Genomic DNA, 20,321 nt, shown 5'->3' on the forward strand with positions numbered 1-20,321 from the left:
AACGATCTGACACTGGACAAGGGGAACACCAAGACTAAATACAGAGGGTAATGAGATAACACAAGACAGGTGACACAAGGGCTGGGAAACAGGTGAAACACATTAGGCTGGGCAGCGCAATCAAAAAAGGCGGGAAAACACAAGACAGGAAGTAAAATAGACAAGACAAGACAGAAAACCAGAGACTTCAAAATAAAACAGGAAACCGAGCAAAATACAACACAGAAAATAGACTACCAAAATAAGACAAAACACCAAAACCATAACAGTATTAGGTTTGGGATCGGTCATCAGTGGCTATATAACAAAATCAATTTGCAACTCAGACTTGAACCAGTCAACGGATTGCAGAGTGCTTTCCTTTGCTTTTCTCGTACCTGAGAAGATAAACATGCAAATGGCTCTGCTGTCTTTGAGTTTTTGCTTTCTGATTTTAAAACTGAAAAAGATTTGGTGGCCATTCTGGCAATGTTGTCCAATTTCAAGTGTCCACATAAGTAGAACCGTGCCTAATTTCTAGATCTACAATATCTATTTGAAGCAGTCATGATATTTGGAAGTTCAGAGTTCTGAGTCAACAAACATTACAAATTTAAAATGCAGCGCTGTGCATCACCACTCTCCATTTACCATGGCACTCAGCTCTCAGCAGATGCTTTTCAAAGTAATATCCTGAAACAGAGCTTGTGGGTGAGACAATATTATGGAGCATAAAATGGGCATTCTTTTTATTTATTTATCAATCAGTATATATTTTTTAAGTCATGGTCTATTTAATTCACGTTACACTAAGTACAATGAGTTGACCCTGGCCTATTTCAGAGTTAGTTGTTCTGCTAATCAGGAAACCGGCTTCACAGGGGGACATGAAAGCGAGTCCTTGGCCTGACCGAGGACAGACAGCCGACTTCCTGAAGCTTAGCTCAGACTGTTTCAGTCTCTTTGAAGCCGAGAGCCCCCGGAAGAAATCAGTTTCTCCTGATTGGCTGCTTGGACAGACTGAGAATGTAGAGGACACTTTATCTTAATCAGGTATGAGTTGACTGTTGGGCTCGTCTTGATGATGATGCCAAAACAGCTGGACTTCAGTGATGAGGAGTAACTTTCCAGAAGTGTGTTCTTTTGATCTCGCCAATTAAATTCTCAAACATTTATTACTTAGTTGGCTAAATGTAGCCTTTGGATGTGTGAGCAACACATAAAATAACCTTTGCAGTGTTAGCTGCATCTCTTAAGAAATACATACACTGTTTCAAATAGACTGCTTTGTGTAGTTTGCTATGCTTTCATGCTAGTATCTGCATGAAGAGTTAAAAATAAGTCATGTAACTTGCCTTTTTCTTCCATCACACTTCTGGCTGGTTATTTTGCACTCTTGGGAAAATGCTGGGAGCTGCAGGATGGGCTATTTTTAATCAATGAAAAGATAAATCCAGTGAACTGAGTAGGAGAGATAAAATGTAGGTTAGTGCCTTGAATACAAAGTAAGTTGCATCCTCTGTGTCTCAGATTTATTTTCACTTATATATATATATATATATATTTTTAAATATAAAAATATTGGCAGTTTCTTCCCTCTTTTTTCCATATCATCAGTGCCCAGCTATGTTGAACACCATCCAGCAGCAGTTTATCACTGTCCACGCATTACAATTGATGGAAAGAAACAAATAATTGCATCTGAGTTGGGCATAAAATCTGTCAAATTAATGTCAAATTTCGTCTTCGGCAGCAGAAAAGAGAAGAGCCTCTGCAAGGCTGAGCATAAATCTTTCACAACTAGGCCACTGGCAGTATGAGTTTTATGAATGCTATCTGGACATTTATGCATTTTTCCTCTCCTTCCATATTCGTGCCAGTTTGGCGTGGGAAAGCAGCACTGCCACTTCTGGTTGGGTTATTGTTCTACCAGTGGTGCCGCTGACGTACGATGTTTGAACACACCCTTAATGCTCACTTCCTGACCCTTTCAGCCTACAGATATACAAACTAAACAGATACACAGAGTTGATAAAAAAAGGAAATATTTGATTAATGTGTTTTATGTATTATGTGTCTGCAGCATCACATTTAGTGAGGAGAAGACATTTTTAAGGTAGGAAGAATATTGATGAGGACATGAACTCATAAAGCCAGAGCTCATTTTACTCTTCCATCTTCATCACTATCTCCTCATTGCCTGCCACCATGCTGTGGCCATATATTGGCAGGATTATAGCAGCTGATGATCAGCCAATGCATGAATCACTCAGGCCCAGCCAGCGAGCGTAACGGCTTTACTCATGATCGTTCAACCTTGCACTGTGATGGATGGGTAGGGACTTCCAGGATAAAAAAAAAAAAAAAAAAAAGATCAGATTGCCATCTCCACGTGTTCAGTTGCCTCATGCGGTGCAGTACAATAGGCTTCCCCAGTGCAGTGACCATTGAGCTGAAATTTATGGGATTTTTATCCTCAACCAGCTGTGGTGTTCACTGGGAACAAAGCCATGAACAGTGATTTCCTTCCAACTCCAACACCACATGGAATTACATATAGATTACATTTTGTGTCATTCTACATGTGCAGAGTGTGTGTGTGTGGAGCCTTTTAGGCACATACACACCACCTTTAAATCAGATTACTCGTTGACCCCCGACCCCCATTGCATGTCGCAGAAACTCTATGCACTCTATGATCACTTTCTAATCCTGTTAGAGTTGGATTAACACAGAGGTGATCTGGACCCTGACCTCCACCCACACATGCACTCTCCCCATCCCTCTTTAATACACTGCCCCTTATCCCCTTGCTATGGCTTGTGAGACAGAATCTAAATGATGATGAGGAAATCAATAATTGTTAGTGGATGAGATGAGAGCCTCCCTTCTTTTCGATGTAAATTGTTTTGAGAAGTCAGAAAAAACTTGATGTCTAAAATCAATGTCAGTAAATTATCAAACATTTTGTTATTGACTTAATAATTGACTAACAGATTAGCAGGGTTAAACGAGAGGGAATCTACTGATAGCTTTAAATGACATATTCTCCGTTATGTTGCTGAATTAGTCTCCTTCTGCATCTTTTTTGGTTTAGAAAATGTCAAAATAGTCAAAGAATGTCCATCACAATTTTCTAAAGCCCAAAGTGAAGTCATCAAATGCCTTATTTTGTCTGACCAACAGTTCAGACATTAAATATATTCACTTTGCAATGATTTAAGACATAGAAAACTGGCAAATCCTCACATTGAGAAGCTGTAACCAAAGAGTGTTGGGTGTTCACGCTTGAAATTGACTTCACTTAATTCATTGTTGTCGTACTATTTTTGCAGTACTTTGTATTGATAGTAACAGTAAAGCCAAGAGAGAGAGAGAGAGAGAGAGAGAGAGAGAGAGAGAGAGAGAGAGAGAGAGAGAGAGAGAGAGAGAGAGAGAGATAGAGACAAAGAGAGAGACACTGATCAAACCCCTTCAATTGACTGAGGGATGATAGGCAACAAAAGGTTCCCTGGAATCAAACTGAGGATATTGCCGTTAAGGTGTATGGCCCTTTAACCTCAACACATTGTCCACAGTGCCGCTGTGATATGGATTTGTTTTGTCTCTTCAGTACGGAGGATTTCTCTTCTCACAGTCTTAATCATCTGCGTTCCTCTTACTCCCACACAAAGCTTGCAGCATCAGTGGTGTGTTTACTTCAGTGGTGCGCCAGCCCAAGATTAGCATTGTGTAAATAGGCCTGTCTGCAGCAGCTCTCTGTCGGTGTGATTAATTAGCACTCAGATAGCTTAGTAAGGAGATAGAAATTTAATAGATCTTGGCCAGACAAGGGGCACTCAAAAGGGCTGGGTACCACAGCAGACCAAATGACTTACATTATTAAGGAAGACTAGACAGATAAAAAGGATAAAGGAGCAGAAAGGAAGAAATTAATGGTTATGTCAATAAGATGGATGAAATGATATAACCTTTATAAATACTAGAAATCAAGATAAAAGAATGGTGGTGGGGAAGTTGGTGGCTAGAAAGAAAGACATAACTGTAGCAAACGGAAAAGGAAAAAAGGGAAAATGAACAAAGAGGTGATGATCCATTAAATATTGCCCAGCCCAGTATCCATTAACAGCACTGGTTTCATGATGATTGGCTAATCCATCTCATTACAGCCGTCAGGGAGCAGGAGGATGCACTCTGCTACAAGTGGTTGTATTTCAGCCAGTCCTGATTGCGTTAAGTGAAGGCAGTTTATACTGCAGATGTTTATTAGAGCAGAGGAGGCTGGCCATTGCACATGCTGCTGACAGGCAGGCTGGACGAGAGCCCAAATATTTAAAACAGACTCAAGTGCCGTGTTTTGCAACGCAGTTAATATTGCTGTTCTTTTAATAGAGCACACACAAACATTTAAACTAAAGGTAGTTTTATTGAGTCAGAGATTGGGAGAGAGTAATCTACTGTAGTGCAGTGCTGTGTGTGTTTGTGCATATCTGAAATCTGTAAACTGAACTTTACAAGGATTCAATTAAAAAAACAACTCTTTTCACAGGATGCAAATTACATTTCTATAGTAAATATTGATATTGGTTAGGAATAGTTGTTTGGAATAGCCTGTATAGCTTACATTACTATGTGTTCATGTGTGTAAATAGGTCTGCTTGTAATTTGGGACTTAAACTCACATAACCTGTGTACAGCTTTGTGAATGTACACTTGTTTAATTTGTAACATTTAAACGTTGATAGAAACGTAGCAATCCGACAAACAACGGCAGTAAAGAAGAATACTCGCAAGCAATCAAAAATTCGCAATCTACATTTTTGAAGAATTTTCTTTTGGCTTTGCAAATGTTTTATGAGAAAGAAAATGCATTCAACATGTTTGTTAGACCTTAAAGCGTAACTCTCGACAAAATGCAACTTAGGGTCTTTTTGTGAATGTACCCGAGTCAAACTTTCGTTTAAAAGCATATTTAGGACGAGGAGATTTACCGTATTTTAGTTTTTCAGTCAAATGGCCTTTTGAATGGGAGTGCTAGGGGCATTTTTATGCTAGCCTCAAAATAGCTATTTTTAAAACACTAAGAAGGCTTGACACAATATGAAACTTTGCTCGAAGTATCACCAGGGGCTCTACACCTTAACGAAAGCATTGACAACATTGTTTGTGTACCCCAAGGCCATTTGACTGAAAAACAAAAATATGGTAAATCTTAAAAGTGTGATTCCGTCCTAAATATGTTTTTTAAATGAAAGTTTGACTCGGGTACATTCACAAAAAGACCCTAGGTTGCATTTTGGTGAGAGTTACGCTTTAAGGATACATGCAATGCATGTTACTTTAACAAAACTTTGTGTACAAGAAAATTCTACAGAGCACCTTTTAATATTAAGATGATTTTCAGTAAGGAAACTCTGAAGAAGTATCCACTTACACACATACACCTGCTGATAACCAGATTAACAGTAATTATTGTAGGTTGAAAATACTCATCCCCTCAGTTACATGAATATATACAGAGGAGGGCAAATCTATTTATTCCATGGGCCAGCTCTTTTGATATCTGCCGGTAGATTCAGCTCCACCTTAGCTGTATTTTTGGGAGCTGCAATGATTTCCTTTCCACCCTTACTAAATCATGGAGGCATCTTTAAAAAAACAACCACTTCCTCTCTTTGTCCACATTTCTTCCTTTGGGACTGATGTGGTATAATAATGAATATTGGCTTTTACTTCACCTAATCATTGTACAGATCAGTCAGTTCCTTATATTTTGCACATTTTAATGTATGTTTGCCTACAGTCCCTACAAGAGGCCAAGTGGGAGTCTGTAGGCAGCCACAGCACATGAAAAAGCAAATCACTGGTGGTGAGATCACTGTTGTTGAGGAGGTGGTGGAGTGCTTCATTTGCATATTGAAAAGACACATACCCAAACACTGAGAGACAGCCAATTTTCTCTTCACTAAAAGAAGTGGTCAGGTGAAAGAAGACCTCACCCCATTACATACAAACGGACCTAAAAAAAATGTCTCCTTTCAGCTTTTGATGGAAATCCCTCCGATTTTACCTCCCCCCACAAAAAAAAAGAAGACGAAAATTGAAAAGACCAAGCCCGTCCTGTACTTTGAGGATTGTGAATAGAGTGCCCCGCAGCCTGCCTGCCTGCCTGCCCCACATACGGTGGCTGAATACAAAAGACCCCCCTCTGTAAGAGCAATCACTACGGGAGACCACTCTATCTGCACCGCTGCAGCGGCAGGTCTCAATGAAGCCGTCAGAGCAGCCTTTGCTGTCACACACACGCACGCACGCACGCACGCACGCACGCACGCACGCACGCACCTTGCATGTAGCTATTTATTTCAAACACACACACACAACCAGTACTTTCAACCAATTCCCAAACCCTCATGGCCAATGCTTTCATTTTATCCTCCAGTGCCGGGCAGGGAGGGGAGATGAGCGGTTGGCGCTGATTTGAATATTTAAATTATTTATCACCAGAGAGTATTGAGATCCAAGGCATGCCAGGGGACTCAAGGGTGCTGGGTGGGGGTGAATCTAGCCATGTTTGGATTTGATAGTGTGCTGTTATTGCCTGAGGGGACCGTAAAGTGGAAAAAAAAACATGGCCACAATTGTAGGTTTGGACATGCTATTTATTCTCTTTCAGTCTTTTATGTGAATTTTAAGGAAAGTCACATAGTCGGTTTAGTAATGTGAGATTGTCTCCAAGGACATTAATGTAAATACAGCATTAATAAAACTTTCAATGTTAATAATCATTACTTTTCAATACATGTTTATTGCTCTTATATCCTGAGTCCTCCTGCCATCTTATCATACTCCGCACTGGAACTGTAAACTGTTTTATGAATAACAGCTTACTGTTGAACTTAAGCAAAAAAAAAAAAAGATTTGTAAACTGGATGATGTAATGCATTGGGTCCTCCGGACAAGGGAGAGTTCTACTTTGGCTTGTTGCAACTCCGAGCCTGAGAAACAACCACTTTCCTTTCCCTGATGGAGAACAATCCTGGGAAATGAAGGAATTTATTATAGCTCACGCGATGACAGGACTGTTGAAGGAGAAAACAAAACATTTAAATTAGGATTAACACCTAGAGCAATTCTCGCTTTGACACTGGATTCATCTGCTTTTTTCCCCCCTCATTGTCAATCTTTCAGTTTTACCTTTCCTGCTCTCATGCTGGGTACAGGCTGGCAGCTCAATTTCTCCCTCCCTCTTCTTTATGCACTCAGCACTAAGTTACAATCTCCAGACAAAGGAAGTCCTCGGCTGGCCCCCTGTCGTTGTCCTTTTCCCTCTCTGGTGCGCCATGCACAAGCACAGAAACAGCGCTGATTGTAATCAAGCCCTGAAAAAGAAGATTGCCATTAGTCCAGCGTGATCAAATCTTGGAAATCCATTATCAAATAAGCATAGGTTATTGCATATTGCAACCTGCAAAAACAATATGTGGCCTGGTACAAAAATCAGCATGTGTTGTGGTTTGAATGAAGAATGCATGGTTTCCTTTATTATTATAGGTTTCTTTTATAATTATGTTTACATTGACTATAAAGATGATTTGAAATAAGATTTTCTTCGTTTGCTCGAGTACATGAGTCAGCTTGTTACTCGTTGGGTGGGATTGTCTACAGCTGAGTGTAGTTAAAAGCCCTTTTTCAAAAGCTACCAGCTGCCTTTGCACCAAGTTACTATTATCTCCCATCACAATTCAGATTTTTAAATGTTTTTTATTTATAATACTAGTCTTGTGGGGGATTCTCCCATTCGACTCTGAGTTGTTGTAACTGCTATTCATCACTCTTAATCCCTGTGGTGAACCTCATTTGTTGCAGGCTGTGACTGTACACGATTGCAGCTCATGTCCCCAGTAATGATCCGCTAATTATGAGAATCCACAGCAGCCTCAGAGGTGTGAAACAACCTGTGAGAGAGAGTGTGTGTGTGTGTGTGTGTGTGAGTGAGTGAGTGGAGTGAGTGAGTGAGTGAGTGAGTGAGTGAGTGAGTGAGAGAGAGAGAGAGAGAGAGAGAGAGAGAGAGAGAGCAACAATGCACACACGTCTGTGTATTTCATCATTACATTTGGCGTCCTCATTGCATTTGTCTATTAAATTTCACTGATTTCATTGTCAGAAATGTGGAAAACATATTATTCCATGTGGGCACATGTTGTAATGTGTGTCCAAAAAAAGTCCATATAAATAAATGATTTATTCATACTCGCATGTCAAATTGCTGTAATACAATGTTTTTTATTGATTTTAAAGCTGCCATATATATTTTATATAGAACTTAGTTGCAGTAAGTTGCTCTTATTTTATTTTTTTATAAATATATATTAACAATCATTTACATGACTACTTCACTCATAGTGACATAAGAGCCAACTCTGCAGTTCCCATAAAAGATTTATAACGACTTTCCGTTCATTGTTTTGGCTTTATGGCCCACAACTTTACTGTTATAAAAACGATCCAAAATAATAAAATGAATAAATGTAACCATTTAATATGTATCATATTAAAAAATATTGTTTGATGAAATCTTTGCAATTTTTTTTCTTCTGCTCCTTAAGCCGAGCCATCAAGACCAACCAGGACCTTCTTCCTGAGACGCCGTGGACCAACATCCTGTATGACGACTTCTGGGGCACCCTGCTCACTCACAGTGGCAGCCACAAGTCCTACCGTCCACTCTGCACCCTCTCTTTCCGCCTCAACTACACCCTGCATGCCCTGCGTCCCTGGGGCTACCACCTGCTGAACGTGGTGCTGCACGGGCTTGTCACCGCCCTCTTCACGGCCTTCAGTCGCCCGCTTCTGGGTGGAGGACTGTGGAGCTTGCTGGCTGGCCTTCTTTTTGCTTCTCATCCCGTTCACACTGAAGCCGTGGCTGGTGTGGTTGGGAGGGCGGACGTTGGTGCTGCGTTGTTTTTTTTGCTGTCTCTTCTCTGTTATATGAGACACTGTGGACTTCGTAGGGACCCACGTGGGACTTGTCAGCCCGGGCGATGTGGTGGCAGCTCAGTCACCCGGTGCTGGGGCTGGATGCTGGGCTGCCTGTGGTGTGCAGCAGCCAGTATGCTGTGGAAGGAGCAGGGGGTGACGGTGCTGGCCGTGTCGGCTGTCTACGACCTTTTTGTGTTCCAGAGACTCCGGTTTTCCCAGGCGCTTCTTCTCCTGCTTGGAAAGGTAAATGAATGCATGTCATAGGAGCCGGTGTGTTCACTGGCTCTTGGCATCTACCAGTTTCCTCTTCCCTCCCTCAGAGGCATACCTCATCCAGCCAGCTGTTAATGGTTCCTGTATGGTGGATTAAGTTTTGTGTGTGCGTGCTGTTTGCTTTTCATTAGGAGTGTAATTAGGAAAGCTCTTTGCCAGTGCAAAGCGCACAGTTGGCGCATGAAAAAGCTATTCTCATTTGTCATCTGCTAAACAGGAAGAAACTATATGCACAGGGGAAGTTTTCCACTTCCTCGCAACGCTGCCACCAACTTCAGTTTGCTGCAGTAAATAGATACACATTAATGCAAGGAGATTTAGATTAGGATCTCAGCCTCATTATGTGTGTTTGTGTTTGTTTTGGGAAAAAAGAGCCATTGCACAGGAAAAGCTATTTTCGGGGTGAGTTGTTTTTTTTAAATTGAAGGTGACAAAAGGTATGTGCAGAAAAACAGTAACACGTCCTACTCTGGTAAATGATTTGTTCCACTTCTCGAGCAAGCTGTCCAAACATACACAAATGTACAAACTAGTGCTGTCAAACGATTAAAATATTTAATCGCGATTAATCGCATTAATGTCATAGTTAACATAGCAATTAATCACACATTTTTATCTATTCTAAATGTCCCTTGATTTCTTTTTGTCCCATTATTTTTTCTCATTTTAATGCTTTTATCAACATGGAAAAGTGGATCAGCTCGCTTTGTGCTTTTGTCGCCTGGCTTTGACGAGGTGGCGGAGAATTCGCATCAGCTGTGTGCTTGGCCATCAGGTATTTCAGACTGGACGTGCTGCGATGATAGCTCAGTTCACAACGACAAAACACACAGATAACTTTTGACTTTTTAAAAGTAAACTTACCCTTCAGAATCTTATTGGCATCCATTTCGGCGTCTCGCGCTCGCCATCCACTCAAAACGTAACGTTAGCCTACTACTCTTTGGCCGGCTCGCAAGCCCAAACAAGTGTGTGCGGCGTGCCTTGTTGTTTTGTTTCCAGTCTAGCTAGATCCGGTGTGGTGGTGTAGTTTTTTCTAACGATACTAGTTGTTGCAACAGCATGTGAGAAATACTATAAAGTTTGCTAGGCCAAAAAGAGCGTTAATCTCACGATAAAGAAATTGACGCCGTTATAATGGGTTTAACTGACAGCACTAGTACAAACATATACACACACCATGGCTGCAGTCAAATTGTCAAAACAATTAGGTCCTATGTCTTTTCCTAAACACTTTTCGTTTAACTCCATGGAAAACGTCACGAGGTCAAGGAAAGATGTGAAGGAGAATTCATAAGGACATAGGAAACGATAACCCGGTGCTAAGAGAATCCAACTGCACTTACACTTGGCTATGTAATTATGTGATGCTGGATAATAATAATAATAATAATAATAATAATAATAATAATAATAAGTTTATTTATATAGCACCCTTCAAGAGCAGATGTCACAAGGAAAACACAATAGCAAGTTTAAAACCAAACAAAAGACTTGAAATGCAGACATCAAGCTAAAAACGTAAAAAAAACTAAACTATAGCAAGTCTAAACAGATGGTGCTCTTTAAAAGTTTCCACAGTGTCCACAGATCTTAGGTCCAACCGGAGAGAGTTCCAAAGTTTATGAGTTAAGGATGTTATTGATGTGGGTCTGACGTGGCGAAATACAATAATTTGACAACTAAAAGCGTATTTTAGATATTTTGCCCTATGCATTCTTGCAGGCTCATGTCCACTCATTTATCGACATGAATCCCAATTCCATTGATTGTATGAAAATAACTCTAAAGTTTCAGCAGACAGGCACATTGTTTGTTTCCATGAACGGCATAATGGTGCGTCATTTTTAAGTTAAAATGTTGCTGCTGCAAGGAAATATGGGGACGGCATTATCTCCTTTCCTGTTTTAAAGTATAGTGCCGTCAGGGAGATAAAAAATGAAACATTGAAGCACCTTTCCTTAGCAATCAGAGAATTGGACCAACTCTCATTGTGGCTGCCACTTAGATACTTTTGGGTCATTTCTCTCAGTTGGGAACCTCCTAAGCAAAAAAGACTATTCAACTGCAGCCCATACTTTCTCTGCAGGAAAAACTCTACAGGACTCCATTTTCCCCTTCAAACTCCATTTATCTGAGAAGGACAACCTTGTCGCAGTGACTCATCTGATTAAAGGGATCAGTGTTTGACTGGAAAAGCTCCTCTCATAGGCAATCTACGTTTGATTAGAGAAACTGCTCCTTAGCCAACATGATGGCCCTCATAAAATGCATAACTAGCGTAATAAAAAGTCCCCTTGGGTTTACAGAGCAAGGACAGTCTGGCTCTAAATGGTGTGTGTGTGCACGGGAATCTTTTTATAGTTGTTCTTTCTTGAGGAAACATCTATAAATACCTCTGTTTGTTGCATGGTTTTTATCCTTGTAGAATATATCACAAACGTCCTGTGAAACCTTCTGGTGTATACAAACTGCAGCAAATTACAAACTTCAGCGTGACTATCCTGTTTACACAGCCAGCCTCCGAATGAAAACATGTTTTACCTTCAAGTGTGTAAGGCTTTACCATACCTGTGGGGAAGCTTCTCCAGTAGTCGTTTCTGGCAGAATGATAACCCACAACTGTTATTAGAGGGCCTGCGGTGAGCGGTCCAGAGAAATCAGAGAGCAGAGAGAGAGGGAGTAATGGTTTTTTTTCTCAGTGCTCTGTAGAATTGACTCGTGTGTGTGTGTGTGTGTGTGTGTGTGTGTGTGTGTGTGTGTGTGTGTGTGTGTGTGTGTGTGTGTGTGTGTGTGTGTGTGTGTGTGTGTGTGTCACGACTGCTAGACCTTTGCACAGGTGCAAAACAACACGTCCTTTACATCTTTACATAATTTATTAAAGCTGCTAAATCATATTGGAGCATCTACGCAGCAGGAAAAAGGATGCAACTCTCTTGCAGATGATGAAGAAGACAATATATAATTATATAATCATGAGTACAAAGGAAAATGGCTTATTTTCCACTTCTAAATCATTTTTTCATTTGTTTTCCTCCTGAATATTTTTGAATCTGCCACCCTCAATGGCCAGAGGATGAATACCAGTTCTTAACTGTGCGACTAAAGATCTTTGGCTTTTAGAGAAGCAAGATGTAAAACATGATTCAGGGCCTAACTTTTGTTTAATATGAAATATTGGAATTTAAAATGAATTGCCTTGCATTGGCTGCACAGTATGAGTTTGTACTGACTGACAAACAGGTGAGTCAGTGGGGTTGAACAGGTGATAATTGTTGAATCGCCCACCCCACATAGTCTCAACCTAAAATTGTGAAATAGAAAGAAATATTGACAAGAAATCTACTGACAAATTTCAATCCTTCTTAAAATGCAGTGTATGTCGGGATTATATTGTATCATCAGTCGTCCCCGTTCTTTTGTCTGCCCATAAACAAAGACCGTAGAGACAGAGCCTTGGAAATGAAACCACAACCAGTCTGTTGCATTACGGTCTGAAAGATTTCATCACCCTCAGCGCTTGTCAGAATCCCATTTCCCTTTGTATTTATCACACAGGAGAGCTGGGATATCATCAGTTGCCTCCACCTCTCTTCCCAGACACAATAGCCCTGGCCAGCATCCCTGTGCCAGCCCGTCAGCTCCTGGTGCCAAACCTCCAGCGCCCCACCGCCACCTCCAGCACATCTGGCTCGTTTATCACTCTGGCAATGCCCTCCTCTTTTTGCCCCGGTCACAGTTATCTTGGCGGGGAGCTCGTTATGTGCCGGGGCCAGCCACGGGGGCAGTCGTTTCCTCGATTATGAGCCAGACGTCTCGGGACGCATGGGAAAACGAAAGGGAGAGGGATACCGAGAGAGATTAAGCAAAGGGAGAGGGAAACTATGTCCTCACTTCCTTTCCTTTATCTGTTCTTGGTCTTTCTCACCTACTGGATGACTTAGCGTCTGTATCACATGCTTAGCAATTCAATCAAAAATGTTCAATTTCTTTCACAATAAAGCAAAAGATTGAAAAATCTTCCACATCACATTATCTCACCGCTGGCTCTCAGCAGCCACAAACAATAAAGAAATGCAAATCAGCTGCAGCTAGCGGAGGGGACAGATGCACCTCGGCCAGCACTCCATTTCTCATCCTATTAACTCCCTAATCAGACTGAGATGAGATTGGAAATGAGAAGAGGTAGGGCGGAGGGAGAGTTAGAAAGTGATTGATGGAGACAAAGAAAGGTGCGGTGTTAGCACAGCAGCCTATTGAGAAGGCTCAATGAGTCGCACATGCTAGCATCATAAGAACATCATTGTGTCTTTGTTCTTTCCACTCTTAGTTTGTCAATGGCTAAAACAAACAGGTTGATGAAAGAGTCTCAAAGCTTTAGACGACGTCCAGGGATATAGTTTGCTTTAAAAGCTCTAAATCAAAAGGTGTGACATTTAATACAGTTCCTCCAGTAAAAAGGCTGGATTATATGTGAGGACTTTATCTCACTCTCCCTAATTCTCCATACTTCACGCCTTTGTATTTTCTTACTGAAACTTCAGTGTGTTCACCTGGAGTCAAATGAAGGATGACAGATATAGCATTTTATGTGAGTCACATGGACAATAGAAGTAACCAGCTGATGTGGTGCCAAATTTCCTTGTAGCAGAAGCATTCGACTATGAGACTATGCCCTGCATGTTCTGCTGCATGCTCTTTATTTAGCTTGCGTTCATGGGTATAAAATGTCAAAAGTACGACATCTTTAGATTTTCATCTGGCAAGATAATTTTCTTATTTTTTATCCCAAACTTATCTTACACAAAAAAAAGCAGTTTCAGCAAACCATCCTAACAGCACAAACCTGTTTTGAATAGCTCGATTCAACTTATTATAGTCCATGAATGGGATTCATTCATGTGGCTGCCTATAGATAGTTGTTTCTAAATGTTAATTGTTGTAACCAACATACTAGGATGTGCAAAGCTATTTTCCTTCCAACCTTTTTCTCAGTCACCATACAGCTTCAGATGCATTACCAGTACCCTCTGGGCTGTAGTGGGGCCAACACTGGTTTACATGTAAAACGGGAAAACCAAGACATAGCCATCCGATTTGTGATCTAGCCCACGGTGACGCATATGTGGCATCTTAAATTCCCAATGCGGATTTTATCCGGACACAAGACATTTGAAGTAACAAGTGTAAACGGGGCCTTAAATCACTTTTACATGCCAATTAAGAACTCATCTGTTTGTGCAAGTGGTTCTTGAATGAGGCCCATTGTATTTTCGTACTTGGAACGCGTGTTTAAGCTGTTCATAATGATCTTCAGTAGCACAAATTAATCGATGAATGTCTGTCAGGTAACTACAGCAAAGCCAACAAAACTAAATCAGGTGCATGACATTACATCAAGCTTATTCCCTTTCACACTGATGTCCCCATATTACTCAAACAGGAAGCTCTTTTAGTGTCAAGTTAACACCGCCGGCACCCCCTGCTTTTATCAGCTGTCTTGGCAAACAGCACGCGAGGCTTCAACCTGTGACCCGTCTCATTACAGGTCTCTGTGCCAGCAGCAGCAAGGCTTTCATGGAGAGAACTATGGGGTAATTAGGTCACTTTATCAAAGTCAGCCCTCTCAATGCCAGCCAATGTTGCTGTCTGATGACTTGGGTGACTTGCGCCAAGTCAGCAGAATCTCGAACACATTAGAGAGCAGCATGCATGCCTCATTGTACCTTTCATCACAATTTAGCATGTCACTGGTAATGCATCAAATGTGAGCGCTGCTGGATGTGTGTTGGGCAAACACAGTGTGTCCAGAACTTTGAAGGCCTTTCCATGCACACGTCACTGAGAAAGAATTGCTCCACAGTAGGATGATGTAGCTTCCACCTCAACAAGATTTCTTTCCAAAATGATATTTAGATAATCTTTTCAAGAATACTTGGCAACTTAAACGTTACGGTTGGCATGATGCTTGTTTAGTTTTTCTCTATTTTGGCGATACAATAAATCTATGGTTATTATAATAACCAACATTTTCTTAAATAGATTTTGGAGGATAACAAGATAACTTTTGCATTAAATTTTGCATTAAATTTCTCAAACAAGTAGTAGAAAACCCATGCACAGTCAGCCCAGTATGCTGGAACGAGTTATGAGCCATTTCAATTGGACATGACTTTAACTAGAAAAGTCCGAAAGATTGATCCCCTGCTGTCCTGCGTCAGTCCACAGGCGCTTTAAACAGTGCGCGTATGCAAGTCAGCCGTATCCCGCTGTTTTTTTCAGATATGTTTTAAACACTGTGCACGCTACAGTGTCAACAGGCAGACCACACACTTCTGGGATTAATAAAACCAGAGCTATTAATGAATGGCACCATTAAAAAAATGAAGGCTCGGGAGTTTAATACTGCATGTTTATGTGTGGAAAGAGAGAGACGGAGGGAACAAGAGAAGGGTTAATTTGAGAAAAAAAGTGGATGATAAACTGAAAGAGAAGAAAAAAAAAAGTACAGAGAAATTGACGTTGAATTTCCAAATGAGAATCCAAAGTGGAGGCGATATGTGGAAGGTTTCAAGGGCTTGGAGCGCCCGGGATGTTGCGTTTGACAGTTGGCTGGGGATTATGCCAGCCGTCCTACATGGATCCAAACAGATCGCATGAAGGCCAATCAATCATAGCTAGAACATGTTCCCAGGAATTTAAGTTAGACAGCAGTAAAGCGGAAAACAGGGAAATTAGAAGAAAACTTAAAGTAAATACAGAAAGTAACCCCCTGGATTAGCTATTGTGGCTAACTGCGTTTGGATTTCAGTCCGGGGTAACTTTCCATATGATTATTATTTTTTTTTTTTTGCTGGACTTTGTATTAGCATCAGCCACAGTTCAAATGGCCATTGACCTGGAAAAAGGCATGTATACATAAATGCTTGAATTTGACTTCACCCTCCTGTTGTCCTCGGGTTGAATTTGACCCGGTTTGAAAACGTTTTTTAATATCAGATATATGGGTTTATTTCAAATAAATTGCACAAAAATTACACACATGGTTCCATAGAAACCTTCTCCGAGTATAATTAAAGATCAGTTTACTACTTTCGTTTAATTTTGGGTGTTTTGTAGCATTTTGAGAGAAAAAAATGAAATTGTTTCAAAACAGTATCCTGACTAAACTTTGACATATACCAGTCTGGGATTCTCTCAACATATGTTCCTCTGATTTGAACTATTAGTCAAAATAATTTCATAATTTCAGCTTTTATTTAACTCCAAAATAGATATCATTTCATATAAATGAGATTTATTGGTCATGAATTACACAATTAAGTGTAAAACTAAGGCCGGCTACACACTGAATGCGTGGCGTGGCGCTGCTGTTGCTAACCTTGTCTGTATACATTTATGTTTCCCATTGATTACTGCACTCAAGCAGTAGTATACTTCATGTTAAACATAAATATGTACTGATTTGATTACAGCAAAGACAACGTTGGCAGTATTGACGGCAAAATAGGCTACAGAATATTTCGTTCTGTATTGACAGGTGCAATATTTGAAAAAAAAACGTTTGTAATAAAAATTTGGTAATGCAACACCATACACATATATACATGGTACAAATGTAATATATGTATCATGACATAACATGAAAATACAAACAATAGAAAATAAAACAATGAAATAAAACAAATAAAAAGGCAGCCAAAAAAGGAACCCGCGCAGCATCCTCATACCCATTACATACACACTGTTACCCACAAATATAAACACATATGTGTGCCTGCCCATCCGTAATCAATATTTGAAAATTGATAATTATTATTATTTTTCTAAATTGCATTTCTATCTTCATTTATGTCAAAACCTATAGACTTTCAAACATCAAAATGTCATTTATTAAATGTATTCGTGTCAAAATGACATATAAACATCTTTTCCTATTTCATTTTGAATGGAAACGCTTCCAACACGCTTGCGTGTCGCGTGAAAAAATAGGCGTCGGTTCTGTTTCTAGCATGCACTCGTTTTTGGCCCGGCTTCGAGCCGCGCCTGAGATGTGCGTGTCACGCAGGCAGTGTGCAAGCTCTAACCTGTTAACATGGGAGCCGAAATAAAAACGGACACGCCACGCAGCTGACACACTCACGCCACGCATCCAGTATGTAGCCAGCCTGATAGGTCGGTGTTAGTGGTGAATCTGGTGGTAAAGAAGAAACAAAAACCTTGAAGAAATCAACAGAAACTTCAAAAAAGCATGAAGAATGTTGAAAAAAAAAAAAAAAAAAAGAGTCTAGAAAAGGGTACATTTTCGATCGATTTATCAGGACAGGACAACACAAGCGTTCATTTAAGTTTTCTGGTTGAAGCCAAGAAATCAGCCTGATCATTTTAGGTTGCTGTAAAAGGCAATTAGATGTTTTTCATTGAGTTTATATAAACAAAGTTTTCTCTTTTTCTTTTTACTTACAAGGAAATGTAGAAGCAGAAGAGGCCTTTCTTGTTGTTTTAGTCGGGCTTGTCAAACGCAGGTGTGACTCATAACCTTAATTAGGTCTGAGCTGGTGTTGAGCTTACTGGAACACGCGAGTGTGGCAGGGCCATCGTTAATGTGATCAGTTGCACCTGTGCTTCTCCTGCCAGGAAACAGTGTGCACCATATTATGCTACGTTTACACGTGGCCGGCTATTTTCATACAAAAATTCCATTCAATTTTATTTTTTCATTCAACATTTCAACATTTATTTCAAAAATAACATTGTACACAGCTCTCAGTTTTCAGAAATGTGTTCATTTACACGTACCTGTGTATGTGTGTGTATATGTATATATATATATATATATATATATATATATATATATATATATATATATATGCAGTCAATGCCGTCAAGAGCATGCCAAACCTGTAGGTGGCAGTGTAACGAGAAGCTCAAGCCCACGTTAGCCAATCAGAATCCCGAAAATAGCAACAACAGCAGCGAATCACTTCCTTGGCTTCCTAAACCTCTGTTTGTCTCAGTTTACATGCAAACGTGCAAACTAAGTTTTCCAAAATTTCCACTCTGGCCGGAGTTTTTAGAAAGAATCGTTTTCAGAGGCAAATTCTCCGTTTGCGTGTAAACGAAGGGCACAAACGAAGGGAAATGTCTCAGTTTTTCAAAATAACCATGTACGTGTAAACAGGGTATATGAGATGTCCAAGAAATGTCTACAATTTAGGTAGTTTTCAAATTTAATTCCCAGAGCAGATTCATAGATACCTGTAGGTGCCCATTGTATGATCCATCTTAGGCATTAATCCACTGTACTTACTTAAAATGTATGTACAAGTAGAGAATCAAAATAGTTGTAAATTACCACAAAAGCACAAAATCAGCTCATTTTAAGGGCTGTATTAGTCAGTATGTCCCCTGCCAATATTCCTGTGACCTTAGAAAGACAATGTAAGCTGGAATTGTTGGAAAAATCTATAAATCAACAGGAGATAGAATAGAGCTTAAATGACTTTTTAGAGCAATTAAAGGGTGTAGTTGATTAGGGAATAATTCAGTTGTTAGAGGGAGGAGGTTGGTTTATTGGAGATCTATTTTCAACTGACAACAGAAGACTCTACTGAGAGAAGGAAAGTCATACCAGACTTTAGCAATGCAGAAAATAAAACCAGCCTTCCTTTTACTTCTTCCCTGCTATTCATCAACCTGTTGCTTCTAAAATCACACACATGCTTGTGTTAAGTTGGCTAGAAAACTATAGTTATTTGCTGCTGAGTGTGTGAATGTGGTCATCCATCATTTAAAAGCAGATCCAGCCTCCGCTCTAGCATGCTTGCTTGCAGTTTGAGTTGTGTGATTGATCGGGAAGTCAATTATGGAACGATTTAGAAATAGACCAGGCGGGGACGGGTAAAATGAAGCTCACTCGCCTTAATACCACAAATGACTCTCTTGCTGGAATTGGCTTATCTTCTTATACCAAGCAGAATTGGATTTCTCAGACAGTTTCCTCCCTTGACAAGCAATATGCACTCATCCATCAATAAGCACACCCCCCTTTTTGTGTAAAAGGCACTCTCTCTTATCCTTTGTGTACCACCTTTCAGCATCCAAATCAATATCCAATTTTTTTCCAGTCTCATTTCCTCACTGCTTCTCCAAATGTTGTACTCCATGAACTGGCCCTTTTCCACCTTACTATTGACAAGTGGCTCTCTGTACCAAGCTGTACCTACACTTCCTCCCTCAGCCAACCTCTTGAGAGAACATGCTTTTCCATTTGAGATGTGGAGAAATCAACTGGAGCCACTATAGGTCACGCGAGTCAATGCTAAACCTCTTATTCTAATCCTAACATGGGTTTGTTATGGATAACTTGTGTTTTCCATCATGGTTCTTAAAAAAAGGCGCAAGCTTATACTCATTCATGCTCATTGTAAGAGAGGGAATATTTCTCTCAAAAGTTTATTAATGAGACAAATGAAAGCTTGTTCTTTGTGCTCTGCGTAGCTCGTATCTGTGTATTGTGCAATTAATTTAAAGCAGATTATACAGTGAGTCTAAATTATTGCTGTAGTAAACTCACTTAAGAGATCAAAAGAAAAGTAGGGCTACACTGGATCAACACTTTGCGTTATAGAAGCCAATACTGTATGATAAATACTTGACTACTAATATGTTGACGTCTCCTGTCCTGGGCTATAATACCACACAGTATAAACAGCATTTACATTATGAAGGCATGCATTTGTGTGCTTACACACACACACAGCTCAAATTCCCCCTGGCCAGGTTCAAATAGAGTTCATATTAAGTATTACTGGTGCTCAGAAAGAATAAATGGGCTCAGAAATTAGGAAGTGAGCAGCATCATTGTGCTCATCACACATGATGTCGTTTTTTAGTCCATTAGGTAAACTCTGTTAGTAACATGAATAACAAGCACTTTTTGCTCAGGACCGCGCCAGGCTGTCTCTGTCAATAAGCCTGTATGACATTTTAGTTTAAACGGTATTTATTGAAAGAAATGAAATCAGATGTACTTAATCTTGACCAAAACACACCACTTAATCAGATTTAAGCAGTACTTGATTTCA

At 40.1% G+C, this 20,321-nt stretch overlaps 1 protein-coding gene and 1 long non-coding RNA gene across 2 annotated transcripts in view; one reads left to right on the forward strand and one right to left on the reverse strand.

The window, feature by feature from the left end:
• Positions 1 to 20,321, forward strand: part of tmtc2a (transmembrane O-mannosyltransferase targeting cadherins 2a) — a 56,920-nt gene that overhangs the window by 16,473 nt on the left and 20,126 nt on the right. The window contains exon 2 of the mRNA XM_039791449.1: positions 8,589 to 9,204. Within this exon, the coding sequence (XP_039647383.1) occupies positions 8,589 to 9,204 (616 nt within the window). The remainder of the gene's footprint in view (positions 1 to 8,588; positions 9,205 to 20,321) is intronic.
• LOC120553249 lies at positions 6,624 to 17,799 on the reverse strand. Its single transcript, XR_005638138.1, has 4 exons — positions 17,699 to 17,799; positions 17,322 to 17,428; positions 7,177 to 7,361; positions 6,624 to 7,061 (listed from the first exon to the last, which is right to left on the reverse strand). It is a non-coding gene; the product is annotated as an uncharacterized LOC120553249 (long non-coding RNA).

Source organism: Perca fluviatilis, chromosome 23, assembly GCF_010015445.1.
Source record: "Perca fluviatilis chromosome 23, GENO_Pfluv_1.0, whole genome shotgun sequence".
Lineage (NCBI taxonomy): Eukaryota > Metazoa > Chordata > Actinopteri > Perciformes > Percidae > Perca > Perca fluviatilis.